The following is a 16799-nucleotide window of genomic DNA, read 5'->3' as shown; positions in this document are numbered from 1 at the left end:
CAATCATTCTCACACACTCACTCACTCACCAAATCCAACATTTTCAGTTTCATTTCCCTCTGAATTTTCCTTTCTCTCCATTTTCGTTCTGTGCAAAATCCCTCACCATGCTTCTCAAAGCTGCTGTAAACGCTAACGCTTCTCTCTTCAATTCCGAAAACACGCGTTTGGTTCCGCTACTTCAACGTGGAACTAAATTGGACCGAATCTCTGTTTCCGCTACGAAAGGTTCGAACAATAACCGTGTTTTAACCGGTGTTTTGTTTGAACCTTTTGAAGAGGTTAAAAAGGAACTTGATCTTGTTCCTATTGTTCCTCAAGATTCTTTAGCTCGTCATAAATTTCATGTTGATTCTGAATCTGCCATTAATGAACAAATCAAGTTCGTTTTCGCTATTCTCTTAATTTTAATAATTTCATTTAATTTAATTTTTATTTATTTATTTAATTAATTTGGGAATTTTTTGTTGTTGTTGAACAGTGTGGAGTATAATGTTTCCTATGTTTATCATGCGATGTATGCGTATTTCGATAGAGATAATGTTGCGCTGAAAGGTCTTGCTAAGTAAGTGATTATGTTTTAATTTGTTTTGTTTTGGTTTTGTTTGGTTTAATTTGACTTTTTGTTAGGAATGATTATGTTATGTTACTGAATGTTTTGATTATGTTGTTTTGTTTATAGGTTTTTTAAGGAATCTAGTGAAGAGGAAAGAGGGCATGCTGAGAAATTGATGGAATATCAGGTTTTTTACTTTTACTTGTCATAAATTATATTTGTACCCAATTTAATGAAATTTGACTATTTTTTAAATGGTTAATTAATGCCCATGAAGCACTGACTCATACCGGACATGAGACTGACACGTTGACACCAATAGTAATTTAAGAAAACGTCGTAATCACTGACACTTGAACACAAGTAGTAATTTAAGAAAATGATTTAAAAAAATTAATTGCATGTTTCGTTGTCGACACAAGACACGTATTTGATCAGAAGTGTTTGTACTACATGTTAAGAATATAGAGAATCATATAATACTCTAACAAAAAACGGCTAGTGTTTCAATAGAATACCATAACGACGGTATATAATAAATCATAAAAGGACTTTACTAACTTAGAAACATAAGTGGTCCATTAGCATAAGCCCAATAACCTATTATCTAACACTGCAAAGGTTAACGCAGGTCAAAATCGTAAGTTGTTAACTGTGTTAACCACGTGTACAAACTGCGTTAACCGATTAGAAAGTTGTCGAATTTTGTTGCTTTATTGATGTTATACTGTCATGTTTAGTTCTGATTGTGTATATTGTTTTATTTTTAGAACCAAAGGGGTGGAAAAGTGAAGTTGCAATCTATAGTGATGCCGCTTTCTGAGTTTGATCATGCAGATAAGGGTGATGCGTTGCACGGTTAGTTTCTTTTTTTGGTTTAGATCTTTTGTTCTGTAATTGGTAACATAATTTGGATCTTTCTTTTGCATATTCCTGCATTAATTGAGTCTGAACTGTGATATGTGTGGTATTAATGGATCAAATTATTTGTTTACGAAGTTAGGCAACTTTGTAAACTTGTGCTTTGAAGATAATTGATCAATTTGTGGGCTTGGATTACTGTTTCATAAACATAACTTTGAACAGAGTTGAATTTTAAAATTATTTACTCAAACTAACATTGAACTTAATCAAAAAGTGATTTATTTTGAATGATTTTACTAAGAAAGCGTGATCTGAAAAATGAAAATAGACATTTTTCAGCACAATACAAAATCATCTTTTTATCAAGTTGAGCTTGCTGGTTAAATTTTCATCAAGTTGAGCTTTGGGTTAAATCAACTATGACACACAAACCAAACTGGGAATCAGTTCTGATATAGTTTATCATTAAATTAAACATACTAGAATCCTTTGTTTTATAGTTTCGACAATCATGTTCATGATTTGCCAATGATAATTATGATATACCAAAAGGGGATTTATAGCACTTCCTTAATATCGTGATTCCCTGTTTGGAATTTGATACCAGCCCTTAATTGTGATCATGTTTCTTGTAATCATTAAAATGATTGCCCTGGCATCCGAAATATTTTGTAAAGTAAAATGAATCCTGATTTCAGATTACATTTTTGTTTTTTATGCCCCCTCTAGTTACTAGTTTTGTAGAACAATATTTGCTTAAAAAATGAAGTCTTATTGTGTAATGCAATGAGTAACACAAGATGGAGAAGTCAACATTTTACAATTGTTACCTGCTTGGGTGATTGGATTTTCTATATATCAGAATTTAACATTCTTATCTTATTGCAGCAATGGAACTTGCATTGTCCTTGGAGAAGCTAACAAATGAGAAACTCCTTAACCTGCACAATGTAAGACATGTTTGTTGAGTTTTGGTTTCTGGTTTACAGATTGTGCTTTGTATCATTGTCTAGTTCATTTTGGCATTTAAATCGATAAAATGGAAATTCCTTTCTCTTAACTTTATGTATGTTTTTCCACAGGTTGCCTCAAAGACTGGTGATGTGAATTTGGCAGACTTTGTGGAAAGTGAGTTTTTGGGTGAACAGGTATGCATGAAATCTATGTTGCAATTTACCATATATATTAGTTTAAGGGATTGCACACAATTGTGTGTTACACATGAAATCCAAAGTCAGCTCTTAAATTACTTTTGTTCTTTTCGTAGGTGGAAGCCATAAAAAAAATATCCGAGTATGTTGCTCAGCTAAGAAGAGTTGGCAAAGGACATGGTGAGGATTTCTATTTCTACTCCATGCATCTTATTTTTCATACTTTGATCTAGTTTTCTTTTCCTCCCCTGTTTTTCAGTGTTAACTTTTTTGACTGTCTTGTGTAATTTCAGGTGTCTGGCACTTTGATCAGATGCTGCTCAACGAAGCGGCTGCAGCTTGATGATTTTATTTTCTCCCACTTCAGTCATTTGTATCTCTGTTCATATAGATGACTTAGTCTATTTACTAGAACTAGTAGTTGGAACTGAACCACGCTTTAATAAAGTTTATGTGGGTTGTTTTTGGTCATTGCTATTTTTCAGTTTATTTAGTTGCTGATCCATGGTGGTTCGTTTTTCTTAAATCTTTCTTTCTGTCTGCAACTAGACCTTATTACCAAGCACTAGTGAATTGAACAAATGTCTGATAAAATTGTTTTCAAACGATATTACAAAGCACACGACTTTTCTGCATAGCAGGACAATTTTGAATCTATTAATTCATGGTTTGTGGTGTTCCAATTTTTAAATTGTTTACGACTTTCAAGACACAGAAGGGCACTGCTGTACGAGCTTCGGATGATCAAGTAAATGTTTTTGACCATGGTGGTCCGATTAAAACAACCATTAGATCAAGTAGACTCGATATTAGATTCCTCACATTCTCTTTCGTTATTTGCCTACCTACTTCCGAACGAAGATAACTTTGAAAATTGGTCTCATCAAATTTTCTGTTTTATGCTATAAAAGAGGATTTGTCCTTAAGGATTCATGTCCTGGGTTTGGCATGCATCCAGAAACAGTAACAGCAAGGGTTCAAATTGGGGACGTTAAGGGCCAAAAAGTTGGAACTCTTCTTGACCTACAATGACTGCATTAATGGTTTGAATTAGAACTAAAAGATACATAATTGATGATGAATTTTTTTATTAGAAAACCTCATTTTAAGAAGACAATGGTTGAAAATGTTCTCGAGATATCTTGTTTAAGTAAAAGCTACAATTTCAATTTTGAATACAAATCCAAAAGTTATCGTGATTCCTTGAAGATGTCAAAAAGGTCAACACAGGTTGGAATTCGAAAAATAGATGAAGCATTTAGATAACGTTTAAGAAACATGTAATGATTTCATTTTCAATTTTAGAGAGTTCAATTTGCTCTCGCAAAGTGATTAAAATGCACACATTTACTCTTATAGAATTTTCAATCTTGCTTGTCATTCGAATGATGTATGTAACTCAAGTTAAATAATATTGCAATTTACACTTTTTTTTTGTGCAGCTCTGTATTTAGTTACTTGTTAATACATTTATGTAAATTAAATTCATCATACTCATATGTTTCTTGTTCTTCAAACTTAGACTTGTACCAATGACTAGAGGAGTTGGTTAAGTCAACTAAGTTGAGCTAAAGGATAAAAAGTTGTAGATATTAGGTTTTTTTTATTAAAAATAAAATTGTATATAATTAAAATATGATGAGATTAAATAATAAGCCCGTCTAGCTCAGTTGGTAGAGCGCAAGGCTCTTAACCTTGTGGTCGTGGGTTCGAGCCCCACGGTGGGCGATTTTTTTCTCCTTTTTCCATATTTGTCAAAACGACGTCGTCGAGCCTTCTTATTAAAGCATGTTCACTACTTCTTAATCTGCGCGATATCTGTACATCATTTTTTACGTAGTACTATAAAAACAAAATTCATTTTTGTTTGGTGTGCATCGGATACCTTTACTCGTAAGTCGTAACAAATGACAAAATTTTCCAACAAATTCATTATGCACACACATGAAGTAGAAAAAATTAAAAGAGAAAAAACAAATTGCGACTTCATTCTTTTTCTTTTTACATTTGTTCGAACCAAAAAGAAATTTTTTTGAGTTTAATTTTGGACAAAACTTAATTGTATTTTGTTAAGTGGTTAACTATAATTAATATCTCAAATATACAATTTTATTAAAGATTGTTATCACCGCAAAAAGTAAATGTTATATTGACAACCATATGAAATAAACATAAGAAACTGCTCATATGTTTATCATTTAATTTATATACATCGACGGTGTCACAAAGTTTTACATATACATCTACCGATGTGTTGTTACATCAATTAATGAAACATGACAAATCATATATTTTTAATTTATTTAAACATCATCTCTCAAAAAAAACAAAAAATTATTTAAACATCAGTCAATACATCATTGTGTTTTGTACCGATACGTGGGACCAATACAAACTGACCAAAATCTAACATACACCTCCTCCCCGTGAGGGGTGCTCGGAGCGACAGAGACCCATTTAAATTGAACAGTAATGGTCCTCTCCATGACTCTCGCGAATCCCTCCCTCGACGGTTACTATTCCCACGAAACCATAACTGTCGAGCCCTACGTGTGCTAGACAACGGCTCCTGCAAACACGCAGACTATATAAAGGGGATTCTCAATAGTCCCCAAGGTTAAAATCCTTTAACTCTCTTTACCCCATTTTCACTCAATACTGACTTGAGCGTCGGAGTGTATACAAAGTATACATACCCCCGCCGTTTCAATCAACAAGCAAAGACATACAACTACCATCCAAAATTACATTGGTAGTCATCTTCTGATAAGGTAAGTCAATTGTATGTGTAAAATTTTGTTACTATAAATTAAATTCATTTTGATTTTGATGTTGGTTGGGCAAGTATGTCACTAAGATTATGGAACAGCTCTTTAAAATTCAAGAAATTTCCTTCTAGTTCGTACTCAAGTAAATATACTGCACACCTAAATCCATTTTATTCTCCACATATAAATCAAGCAATCACATAACTACCAAATACATTCACTATTGAATCTTCTTCCATGAACTAAAATTTCCTCACTTTCATTCCCCAAAATGCAACTCCACCACACCTTCTCATATTTCCTCTTTCTATTCTTCATCCCTTCACTTCACTCCCACTCTCACTCTCACTCTCAACCAAACCATTACACAATCTCTCAAGAACACTCTCAAAAACCTCACCCAAATGGGCCCCACCAAGAATTCATAGAAGTAACATACCCACCACCCTACCAACCAACCCCATCATGTTCCCACCAAATCCTCCACCACACATTCGCCAACACTATCGACACCCCCCCTTTTACCACACCATACACCCCACCCTTCCATTGCCCTCCACCATGGACACGTGTCATCCTTCACTTCCACGCCAAAATCAAAGGCGAACAATACGACCGTATCGCCGCCTTATGGCTCGCCGGCGTCGAGCTTCTCCGAACAAGCACCGCTCAGCCTGATAATTCTAGAATCTTCTGGAATGTTCGTAAAGATATTACTAAATACACCTCCCTTCTTACTCAATCAAACCTTGACCTCACTATGATGCTTGAAAATATCATTAACGCAGAATTCACCGGCGAATTTCATATCACCGTTACTCTTTTGTATTATTACGACAAGCACAAAAACTCCGTTAGCGTTCCGTTTAATCCAATTTCAAATGCAGTTTCAAATTCAATTTCAAGATCAAGGTCTTTGAGGAGTGAATTGAAGGTACCGGATTCTAGGGTTTTGAATGAATTACCAGCTGATTTGATTATTCCGATTTGTGATAGTGGAAAACGAGGGTTTTGGTTTAGGGTTGAGGAAGAAAAGCAATTGAAGAAACGAAGAATTCGAATTCCGCGGAATACTTATAAAGCGGTTCTTGAATTGTATGTTTCTTTTCATGGAAATGATGAATTTTGGTATTCAAATCCACCGAATTCGTATATTACTACGAATGGTTTAGATACTGAGAGAGGGAATGGTGCTTATAGAGAAGTTTATGTGACTATTGATGGCGAGCTTGTTGGATCGGAGATTCCTTTTCCGGTGGTTTTCACTGGTGGGATTAATCCGTTGTTTTGGGAGCCGATTGTTGCGATTGGGGCGTTTGATCTTCCTTCGTATGATATGGAATTAACACCATTTTTAGGGAAACTTCTTGATGGGAAAAGACATGTTTTTGGAATTGGGGTGACCAGAGGATTATCATTTTGGCTTGTGAATGCAAATTTGCATCTTTGGGTTGATCATCAATCTTCTGTAGTTCGTGCAAATCGTGTTATTCATCATAACCCTAAAACCGATGTTCAACGTGCAGAGGAATTTAGAGGACTTGACGGTGAGTTTCGCGCGGAAGCAGAGACGGAGACAATGATAGAAGGATGGGTTATGACAAGTTCCGGTAACATAACCACAGTTGTTTCGAAGGGATTCAGTTTTAGGAATGTTATAAAGTTTAAAAGCAATGGAACTTATAAGATGGTTAAGCAGAAATTCAAAGCCAAGAAGAAAGTTAAAGTCATTGATAATAGAGGAGAAATGATATCTAAATTGAAGGTTAAACGCAAGTATCCCTTAAGAGTTATTACTGTGACAGAACCTCATGGTTTGGATGATGGATATAAGCTTGTTACTGATTTATCTCATGGTTTTGAGGAGAAGTATGAAGGTAAGGGATTCATACATTCAGTTAGTAATGAACAGGAATCAAAGGGTTGGATTAATGTGATGGGTCATTCTGTTCTAGATGGTCATGCAAGTACTATGCAAAATTATAGTTATGTTGATAAGTTAAGTTGTTATAATCGGAATGTTGCAGCTTCTAATGGCAGGATTGTTACTGACAAGTCAAATTTCATTTGTGAAAATGCCATGTAATTTCTTTTGCAACTAGTACACATTTGTGTAGTTTCCTATGTAGGTTTTTGTGTAGTACCACCTTCTGAATGTGAATGTTTCAATTATTATTCTTGTACGTGCTATTGTGCCTTGATCCAGACATAGAGGAAAATATAAGCTGTCTTAATGAAGAGAAGCTAATGATCTAAACAAGTACTGTATGAAGTGGAATAGTCTCTTACTGTAGTTTAATGATTAATCAATCAAATATTCATATTCATTCAAAGGACAAATTCAATGATAGTTTTGTTTCAAATATAAGATTAATCAATCAAATATATGAAATTGACATCATATTCATCTTCATTCAAAGGACAAATTCAATGACAGTTTTGTCCTTTTGAGAAATTAGTTGGCTAAAAACATTCTTATAGGATCAAAACTAGAGAAATTTATTTGGTGACCAAAACTATTTACAGACTAATAGACCTACAAAGTGAAGGAACAAATTGAGAATTACTTTAACTATTGGAGAGCATGCAGATTGTGTGGTTTGAAAAAGGAACAAGTTTCTCTATACTTTACTATAATATATATTTAACCAACAGATTTCACACTCATACAAGATTACCTATCAATAACTTAACATTCCTTTCTTAAAATCCAATATTTTGCTTGTAATTTTGATTTATAATACACTGAAATATGGGAAATTGAAAGAATGCACCATCATGTTCATCGACCTGAGTGCATTTAGTTTCCTAAGCTTGTGGGACGCCAAAAACTTTTCCTTCCGACAAGAAACTGATTTTGATGCAACTTTACAGACCAGTGTAGTGAACGCAAGGTTGGACTGAGTTTGTTAAGCATTTCCATGGAATCATGAATCACAAGATATCCATCTGGTCTCAATATGCGATCTATCTCCACGATCACATCTACAAGGCCGCATCTGTCAAAGATCAACATTGGTCAGAATCATGTCTCAACACATTCTATGCTACATGTAGAAGTAAACTAACAAGTAACAAGAGTCCCATTATGATCATGGTGGCGATGATGGGAGAAAGAACATGATCTTATAGTTATTAGATTTTACGGGTGGTCAACTGTAGATCAGTACTTGAAAATCATTCGAAATTTCAACGACGACAGACATCGTCTTCTAGAAGCAGAAACTCACGGTCCCACTCGTTCTCACAGCTGAAACAATGACTTGTTGGTGCCAGTTCGACAAAAACAAGGGAAAATGAATTTGTGTTCCTCAAAACTAACTCATATTGTTTTTCCTTGTTCTGGTCAGACTGTCGCTGATCAGGTCATTGCCTCAGCTATGAGGATGACGAGGACAATGAGATTTTACTTTCGAGGGACGTCTTCAATTGTCATTAGAGTTCCAAATGATTTTGAAGTAGTGATCTGCCGTCTACCATGGAACTCGCCTTTGCAATTTTAAAATAAGCATACCTTTGCTCAAGATATTTGAAAAGAAAGCTAGCATGAAGTAGGTCATATGTGCGCGGATAGGTATTAAAGGACTCGCACCAATCATGATACATTCCTATTAATCCTCGGTCCAATATAATAGAAAGGGTATCTGGGACATCAATAGGTACTACATTCATCACCCAGATTGGTCTATCAATAAGAGATGCGGCAAATCTGAAAAATAAGACAATCGGTATCAATTTGACTGAAGTTTGGTGGAAACTAGCCAACTTCAGTTGACACAAGTGTTAGATAAGATTGACATCAATAAATCCACACAAAGTTCAACAAAAAAAACTAATCTTTTACAAAGTATATACTTTACCCTGCATAACCAGCATTCATGTCCATTACATTTCGAACACTTGACCAATTTATCGAAAGACCGTCAGCATAAACATTTGACACTAGTTGAGACCAGCGGTTGCTGTCCTTGTTGAACTCATCAGTGGCATCTGAATCATTAGGTAAGCTAGGAGGCTTACTAGTAAGCCTCTGAGGCCAAGGCATGGGCCAGCTCTGTGGTTTACCCTTACCATCAACCGGAAGAGGGGTAAGGCAACTATTGAGTCGGGCATACCTACAAAAGTAATAATGCATCAAAAATCAGAATAAATACAAAGTAAACTAAAGGCAGCAATATAGTTAAGCTATAGCGATTTGATTAGCGACGGTATAAGTATATTTTTCAATCACATACTTAAGTGTACATTGATTAAAATATAAATGTCATAGGCAACAAGAAATAGAAGAAAGAATGAGAGAAATAAAATACCATGAGCTATTTTTCCCATCCGCATTTTCACATAAAGGTGGATTGTTCTCTGTACGTTTCTCATAACAAGAAGATGAAGTAGGCTTCTGGTATATAACAAGCCCAATTCCAGATGAATCGTCGGCCTTAGCGACAACCTTCCAGCACATAGCTTTTGTTATAGCCACCATGGCTGCAGTTTGAAAAATGAAATTAAACGATATTTTATTTTATTTTTCTTAAGCACAAGGGATAAGAAGACAGAACCATTGATCTCCTAACTTAGGATAGACAAACCTTTCCATACTTTCTGATCTCGATCATCATCACGATAAACTGGTGTTGCAGACCATGCAAAGTAACCGCCAGGTCTAAGAATCCTATTGAGTTCGTATAACGGTTTCCCACCTAAAGATGTGGACCAAATTTGTGAATAAACATACCTATCAGATATTGATATTAATTGAACAACAAATAGATAAGTACCATCTGCATCCCAGTGAACTCTGCATCGTGCGCAATGAATCAAATCAAAACCATTGTCAGGAAAAGTCAACTTTTGTGTTCCAATTACCGAAAGAGTTGCGGGAATTCCTCGCTCCAAAGCAAACTGTATCTGGGCTTCGTGTTCATCCTTTGGAGCAAATGACATGGTAATTACATTTTTGTCTAGCAGATAGCCACCAAAGCTAGCAACGCCGCATCCAACATCTAGAACAACCCTGATATGCTTTCCCCATTGAATTTTTGCTAATGTCTGGTGTGCAACAAAAAACAATCAGCAAACCACAAAGCATAGTAGCTAGTAAGCATTCAAAAACTAGTCAAACACAGAAAAAATATGAATGCATATATCATACTAAATGTAAATTATGTGATTGAACACAATGATATACCTTTTCTATGAACTCAATGTAATGATCAACTCCGTCTTTGAATTGAGTACCACCTCCTGGAAATATTAGATATTCACCAGATTTCACAACCCAATGTTGGTCTTTCTTGTACTCAACTAGCTTTGGATGAGGGACATTATCGTACCAAATCTGTTTAAACGGAAATATCAGACTCCGTTAACATTGCTTTCATGAGTTGATAAAAGTAAAAACCAGGCACTCAATAGAAACAATCATCACTGTATTCTTTAAACTGACAGCGTATATAAATTAAATCTTGAATACAATCTAACAAACTTAGATAATTCAACTAAACTTAAATAGAATCAATGGAACCTAAATAAAGTAACATTTCATGATAAAATTGAGCTACAACAACAAGACTAGCATTGATCAAATGAGATTGAAACAACAACACAAAAAACAAAAGATCTAGATTCTACAGCCAAAACAAAAACACAACAAACATTTCTAATATCTTACCAAAGAATCAATCTCACCATGTCCCTACTCTTAGGCCAATGAACTGGAACTTTATACCCTTTAGGAAGAGGCAACAAACAGTTCAAACTAGTATCAGGACAATGTCTTTCTCTATGTTCCATATGCCTCCTTGATTTCAAAGCTTGAATAGCTTTATAATTATCCAAACATGGTATATAATCAACCGTCACAGGTTTCTTACATAGCTTCCAATCAATATTGAGAGCTTCTTCCTTTTGTGGAGATTCTTCTTCCTTAGAGGGTAGTTTTAGTTCTTCTGAAACTGTAGTAGAATCTGAATCTAAGACTAAGGGTGGTTTTGCAATTGGTTGGTGTGGGTGTTGGATATTAGAATAGAAAAGAAGAGGGTTGAAGGTGGTGGTGGTGGTTGTGAGAAGGAAGAAAGTGACTGAAATGAGTAAGATAGAGAGAGTTAAGATGAATGGATATTTCTTTTGCTTGAGGAAGTGATCTTCAGCCATTTTTGTTTCTTACTATTTTGAAGAAAGAGAGAGAGAGGGAGGTGTTTATAGTAATAAAGAAGAATAAGACATGATGTTATAATGGAACAAGAACAAGATCTATCTATCTCTGAGATGTGGGATTGTCCTTTGAGAGGGATATGTTAATGTACTTTCAACGACTTTGGTAGTAAAAATGTGAATGCAGTTTAATTCAGTCCTAGGAATAGGAACTATACGCGTTTTACACTGACACTCGTGTGGGACGGACGGTGTCAGTGTTTTTATTTTTTTAATATTCCATCAAAAAAGAATAATACTAAAAGTCAAACTTCACCGTTGACCTCGTTTAAACTCAGAGCAAAACTTTGTAAGGATTAGCTTTAACAAAATTAGTATTAGAGAGAATCGAATTTGTGGTTTAGAAAAAATATATTCAAGGTCTCAAACTCTATGGATTACGGTTGCACACATGAATGAAAGACAAACAAACAACATATACCTCAACGATGTCGTTGTTTATAACAAAAAATATATATTTCACCTTCAAATGAAAACTTCAGCAATATTTTGCTAAAAAAAACAAAAAGAAAAAACTCCAATGATTACGTGATGATACATAAGATTGTTGATCATTAGAATTTAGAAAACTCCAACGACGATGTTATTGATGATGAAATAGTAACCGATAAGATTTTAGGCATTTTTTGTGTTTAATAAACTCCATCTTTAACCCTTTGTTTGGTAGAGGTGAAAAAGGAGAGAGAGATTGGAGAGAGAGAGAGAGATAAAAGAGAAGTCCAACACTTCTCTTGTTTGGTTGTGGTGAGAAAGAGGGAAGAGAGAGTTAAAAGTTGTGGGTCCCACTGTTTTTTAATCTCCTCACATCTGCGAAGAAACAAGGGAGAGAGTTGCAATTTTAATTGTTTTTCAATCTTATCCTTCCATTGCTTCGGAGAAGACAAAAACGTGAATACTTTTGATAGAATAAAAAATGCTTAATAGCAGTTTTCACCCCCTAACTTTCACGAGGTTGCAATTTTGACCCCTAAGAAAAAAAACTACAAAACCGCCCCCTAAGTTTTGCAACTGTAACGGTTTTGACCTTCCAGGGCCAATTTTTGGTAAAAAAAAATTAAAAAATAACACGTGACACCTCAGCGTAGACTGAGTCAAAATTGATCTTGGGGGTCAAACTGCCACAAATACAAAACTTAGATGACGGTTTTGTAGTTTTTTTTAAGAGATCAAAATCGCAGCTTTGAGAAAATTAATGGACTAAAACTACTATTAAGTCAATAAAAAAGTAAATATTGCTGCTCCTACGTTAATTCTCGTTAAGGCATAATGAATATCTGCTATTGGTTCTTCTTCATTGTTATGTGAGAATATATTTGTTATTGCTTTTTTTTTTCTACTAAGAGAGGACCAAAGGCCAAAAGTTATTGCAATTTTAATTAAGTTAAAAATGAAAAATAAATTAAATATATTTGAGAAAAAAATATGAAATTACTTTTCTTCGACATATTGATTTTAGGCTAAAATATGGTTTTGGTCCCTGCAAATATGTCTCGTTTTGGTTTTAGCCCCTGTAAAAAAAAATTGTTGTTTTTGGTCCCTGCAAAATATTTTGTTTTTGGAAATAGTCTCTGCAGGGACTATTTCCAAAAACAAAATATTTTGCAGGGACCTTTTTCAAAATCAAAAGATTTTGCAGGGACTGTTTCTCTAATAAATGGTTCAGTCATCATGTGACACGTGTACAAATTATCACAAAAGTGGAGCCAGGGACCAAAACCAAAATGAGACATATTTGCAGGGACCAAAAACAACAAATTTTTTTTGCAGGGACTAAAACCAAAACGAAGCATATTTGCAGGGACCAAAACCATATTTTAGCCTTGATTTTAACTAAATAAATATTAAACTAATAACTTAAATTAATTTGATAAAAAAAAAACAAATAATTTATATTAATCAAATTAATTAGTTTTCTTTTTATTTGGTATAAGGGTATTTTTGTCCTTTGAAAAAAATTACATCACTCTCTCTTCTATTTCTCTTATCATTCTCTTCTACCGAACCATACATCAAATCTACTTTATTTCTTACATTTTTCTCTCCTTTCACTCTCTCTCTCTTAGCTAATTCTCTCTTTACAACTTCTTTTATAAATCAAACACCCTAAATTTATTTTTTGGAGTCTTAGATGGTCACCCTTTTCTACTTACCTCATATCAAACCCATATTTAAAGTTGAAGTATAAATTAGGGCATCTTCAATTTTAATTTTCAAGGTGAAAAAAATAAGTTTACCTCCGTTGTGGCCCATGTCTTAAATCTTAATGGTCTTAAATCTTAAGCTTTTCCCTATTAATTATTATTAATGGAAATTAAAGATGTTGATTTTTACTGGTAAAAACTCTCATTCAGTGATAGTTTTAGAATTGTTGAATTGAAAAAAATGTATACGTTAACTTTTTTCACACAATGAACTACATTTAGTTGAGGCAATTAAATACATATACTAAAAATGTAAAAATCAATAAATGCATACAGACTACTATGTGATGTAGGCATGTACAAGAACAAACTCGCGGATTATGACTTACTTGGTGTCCAGTCAGACCATAACGTATGTGGCGGTGGAAAACGGTGTATAACAAATAATTTAAGATTGAATAATGTCACGTTCATTAAAAAAAAACATGAACATTGCTATTTATTTAGAGAGATTTTATCAAGAATTGATCAAGGAAAGGTTTAAGCCAATTAAATTTCATGTTGGCCGAAAATTAAGGGAGATAATGAGGTGTAATTAAGGAAAGATGTGGAGCAATTACATTGTCCAAATGTTTTTTTGAAAATTTCCTTCGCTATATCTATCATTTTCCAAAAATCATTGAACAACTTTAATAAGATTAAGCGATTAAACAAACATTTCGAGTCATGCAAGCGTCAGAAATATCATCAAAAAGGAGACATTGATCTAGGAGGAGTCACAATAACATGTATATCAAAGGAGTCTAAAGATAGACTAAAATTTGCTAGCCAATCCGCCGATCTGTTTCCTTCACGCCATATATGGTTGATTTGAACTTGCCAACTCATAGTTTTTAGATCACGAATGCGCCGAATCAAGGTAGGAACATTCTCATTGATGTTACATTTCCCAGTTACCATATCGACCAAAACTTTGGAGTCGCTCTCCACTTGAAGGTGTGTGATCCCCTGTCTTCAAGCCATATCCATACCAATATACATGCCCCACATCTCTGCATGTAGCGCGTCGCATTATCCTATCTTACGAGCATAACTATTCAAACAATTTCCAATGCTATCACGGAGAAGTCAGCCACATCCCAAAAGACTAACTAAGTTTTTATGTGTGTTGTCACAGTTGAGTTTATCCCAACCCTCCTGGGGTGTCTTCCAACCAATGAAAATATTGTCAGTATGTTTAGGCCATCCAGATATTCGTGTTAGTTTGCAGTTATCAATCTATGTAGCCATCTTGAGAATCACACCAATTGGATTGAAAACACGATGGAACTCCTCTTCAAAAATGCTCTTATTCCTCCACATCCACAAGTGCCAAACTATATTTATGGTGACATGTTGGGTTAAGAGATTGTCAAAGAAAATAAATTAGTAATGTGATTCGAAGATACTAACCTAATCCAAAGAAAAGAAATTAGTAATGTGATTAGAAGATACTAACCTAATCCAAACTCGGGTTGATTGTACACAATCTCTCAGAGCATGGATGATTGTTTCATCTCCATTTCCGCAGGTTGGACACAAAGGGATATTCCACTTCCTCATCTACTTCTGCGATAATTCATTAAAAGTCGCTCATGAGCAGCAATCCACATGAAAGTTTGAATTCTGTGAGGTCCTTTCCAACTCCACAGATTCTTCCAATTCCCTGAAATAGAACGGTATCTCTCTCGTTGCAGGTTATAAGCACTTTGAATAGTAAAATGATGGGTATTTGTTCCAGTCCAACCAATGGAGTCCGACCCATCTGTTTCTTTAGGAGCTTGGAGCACCTTCAACTGAGGTTCGTTGCACAATCTTCCACACCAAATACGACACTTTTATAATTTTTTACTATTAGAGTTTGCTAACATGTCGAGACGGTTTTGTTTTGAAGTAACGTTGTGAGCACAATATTTGATGCAATTATTAGAATAAAAATAGTTAAATAAATGTTAGGTTGCAATAAATCAAAGCAACTATTTTGTGAATTTGCTCTATTAATAGTGTTGGTTTGAGACCTTGAGGAATAGTTTTTTTTTTTAAGGTCTCGTATTCGATTCTTCTCGTTGTCAATTTCGATGAATTAGTTTGATTTCTTAAAAAAATAAAATCAAAATATGTAGAATATTAACAAAATGAAGTAAAGTTGTGGAACTTAAGATGGATATTTTAGAATTGCACCATTGAACGAAGTAAAAGATAAATGGTGAGTGTTATACCCTGATTTTGGACCTAAAAATACTCGTTCAAATTTCTTTTCTAACACTGATATTTGTCAATTCTCTGTTATTTTACTCTGAACCTTTACTCTCTTTTCAAGCGTATTTTACTGCCTCTGTCTGTCTTTTCTTGCATTACAAGTCATTTAAGAACTCTCAGAAACATCGCATTACTTTTCTTGCGTTTTATTTCAAAAAATCATACAAAAGGGTATTTTGGTCATTTCCTGCAGTGGAACCCATTTTAGTCCTTATATTTGCCTCTGAGTCTTTTCAACTTGTCTGTACAAATCATTGTTAAGTCTTTGTTTAAAATCATTTCAAAAAAAATTGCATCTGAGTCAGTTTGGGTCAGTTTAGTCCCTAGGGGCATTTTGGTCTTTTCCTGTCAAAATTTCGGCAGGGAGGTATTTTAAAATACCTCATGTCAGTAACTGGTTCATTTTAGTCCTTTTGTTGATTTTATTTTTAGTTTCACTTTACGTTTTGTCAAATTTACTTTTTAGTCCAATTTTATTTTAATTAGTATTTTAGTCCAAAACTTTTTAAAAATTGCATTTAGGTCCTTTTTTTAATTGCAGTCCAGTCCTCCAATTTTCTTATTTTTGCAGGAAAGTCCATAAGTCCAAAAACAGGTGGCATTCCCCCATTGGTCCAGGAATACACATGGCAACCTATAAATAGCATTAATCTGCACAGATCCACACAATAATTGACACATCATCAAAAACAGATTTCAATTTTCTCTCTCTTTTCTGTTAGATCAAAACAGAAAAATCACCAAGAACAAACCAAAAAACCCTAAAATTTTCCAGAACTCAAATTCAACAGATTCATCAGTTTTTCTCCGA

General features: G+C 34.3%; 3 protein-coding genes and 1 non-coding gene across 4 annotated transcripts; 3 read left to right on the top strand and 1 right to left on the bottom strand.

The window, feature by feature from the left end:
- On the top strand, positions 1-3097 carry LOC11421063 (ferritin-2, chloroplastic). Its single transcript, XM_003616637.4, has 8 exons — positions 1-382; positions 482-565; positions 683-743; positions 1327-1414; positions 2309-2370; positions 2503-2568; positions 2688-2751; positions 2865-3097. The coding sequence occupies exons 1-8, from the start codon at positions 108-110 to the stop codon at positions 2912-2914; spliced, it is 750 nt and encodes a 249-aa protein (XP_003616685.1). The 5' UTR covers positions 1-107; the 3' UTR covers positions 2915-3097.
- A 1129-nt stretch (positions 3098-4226) lies between these two features.
- TRNAK-CUU (transfer RNA lysine (anticodon CUU)) lies at positions 4227-4299 on the top strand. Its single transcript has one exon. It is a non-coding gene; the product is annotated as a tRNA-Lys (tRNA).
- A 1311-nt stretch (positions 4300-5610) lies between these two features.
- On the top strand, positions 5611-7425 carry LOC11420721 (peptide-N4-(N-acetyl-beta-glucosaminyl)asparagine amidase A). The gene has a single exon (XM_003616636.3). The coding sequence runs from the start codon at positions 5611-5613 to the stop codon at positions 7423-7425; it is 1815 nt and encodes a 604-aa protein (XP_003616684.1).
- A 458-nt stretch (positions 7426-7883) lies between these two features.
- Positions 7884-11660, bottom strand: LOC11424361 (probable methyltransferase PMT23). The gene is made up of 8 exons (XM_003616635.4): positions 11025-11660; positions 10525-10674; positions 10115-10385; positions 9926-10036; positions 9650-9821; positions 9200-9454; positions 8854-9048; positions 7884-8338 (listed from the first exon to the last, which is right to left on the bottom strand). Exons 1-8 carry the CDS (start codon positions 11487-11489, stop codon positions 8140-8142), a joined length of 1818 nt encoding a protein of 605 aa, XP_003616683.2. The 5' UTR covers positions 11490-11660; the 3' UTR covers positions 7884-8139.
- Positions 11661-16799: the final 5139 nt, after the last annotated feature.

Source organism: Medicago truncatula, chromosome 5, assembly GCF_003473485.1.
Source record: "Medicago truncatula cultivar Jemalong A17 chromosome 5, MtrunA17r5.0-ANR, whole genome shotgun sequence".
NCBI classification, from domain to species: Eukaryota; Viridiplantae; Streptophyta; class Magnoliopsida; order Fabales; family Fabaceae; genus Medicago; species Medicago truncatula.
Note: the sequence above shows the minus strand (reverse complement) of the source record. Positions and strands in the feature narration are given on the sequence as shown.

Coding starts and splice junctions, on each gene's coding strand:
- LOC11424361 (XM_003616635.4), bottom strand. CDS start 11,489: ATGGCTGAAGATCACTTCCTCAAGCAAAAGAAATATCCATTCATCTTA. Junction 9,822..9,925: donor AGATCAGAAAGTATGGAAAG/GTTTGTCTATCC, acceptor TTCAAACTGCAG/CCATGGTGGCTATAACAAAA. Junction 8,339..8,853: donor TTCAAATATCTTGAGCAAAG/GTATGCTTATTT, acceptor GATCTTTGACAG/ATGCGGCCTTGTAGATGTGA.
- LOC11421063 (XM_003616637.4), top strand. CDS start 108: ATGCTTCTCAAAGCTGCTGTAAACGCTAACGCTTCTCTCTTCAATTCC. Junction 383..481: donor GCCATTAATGAACAAATCAA/GTTCGTTTTCGC, acceptor GTTGTTGAACAG/TGTGGAGTATAATGTTTCCT. Junction 744..1,326: donor AGAAATTGATGGAATATCAG/GTTTTTTACTTT, acceptor TTTTATTTTTAG/AACCAAAGGGGTGGAAAAGT.
- LOC11420721 (XM_003616636.3), top strand. CDS start 5,611: ATGCAACTCCACCACACCTTCTCATATTTCCTCTTTCTATTCTTCATC.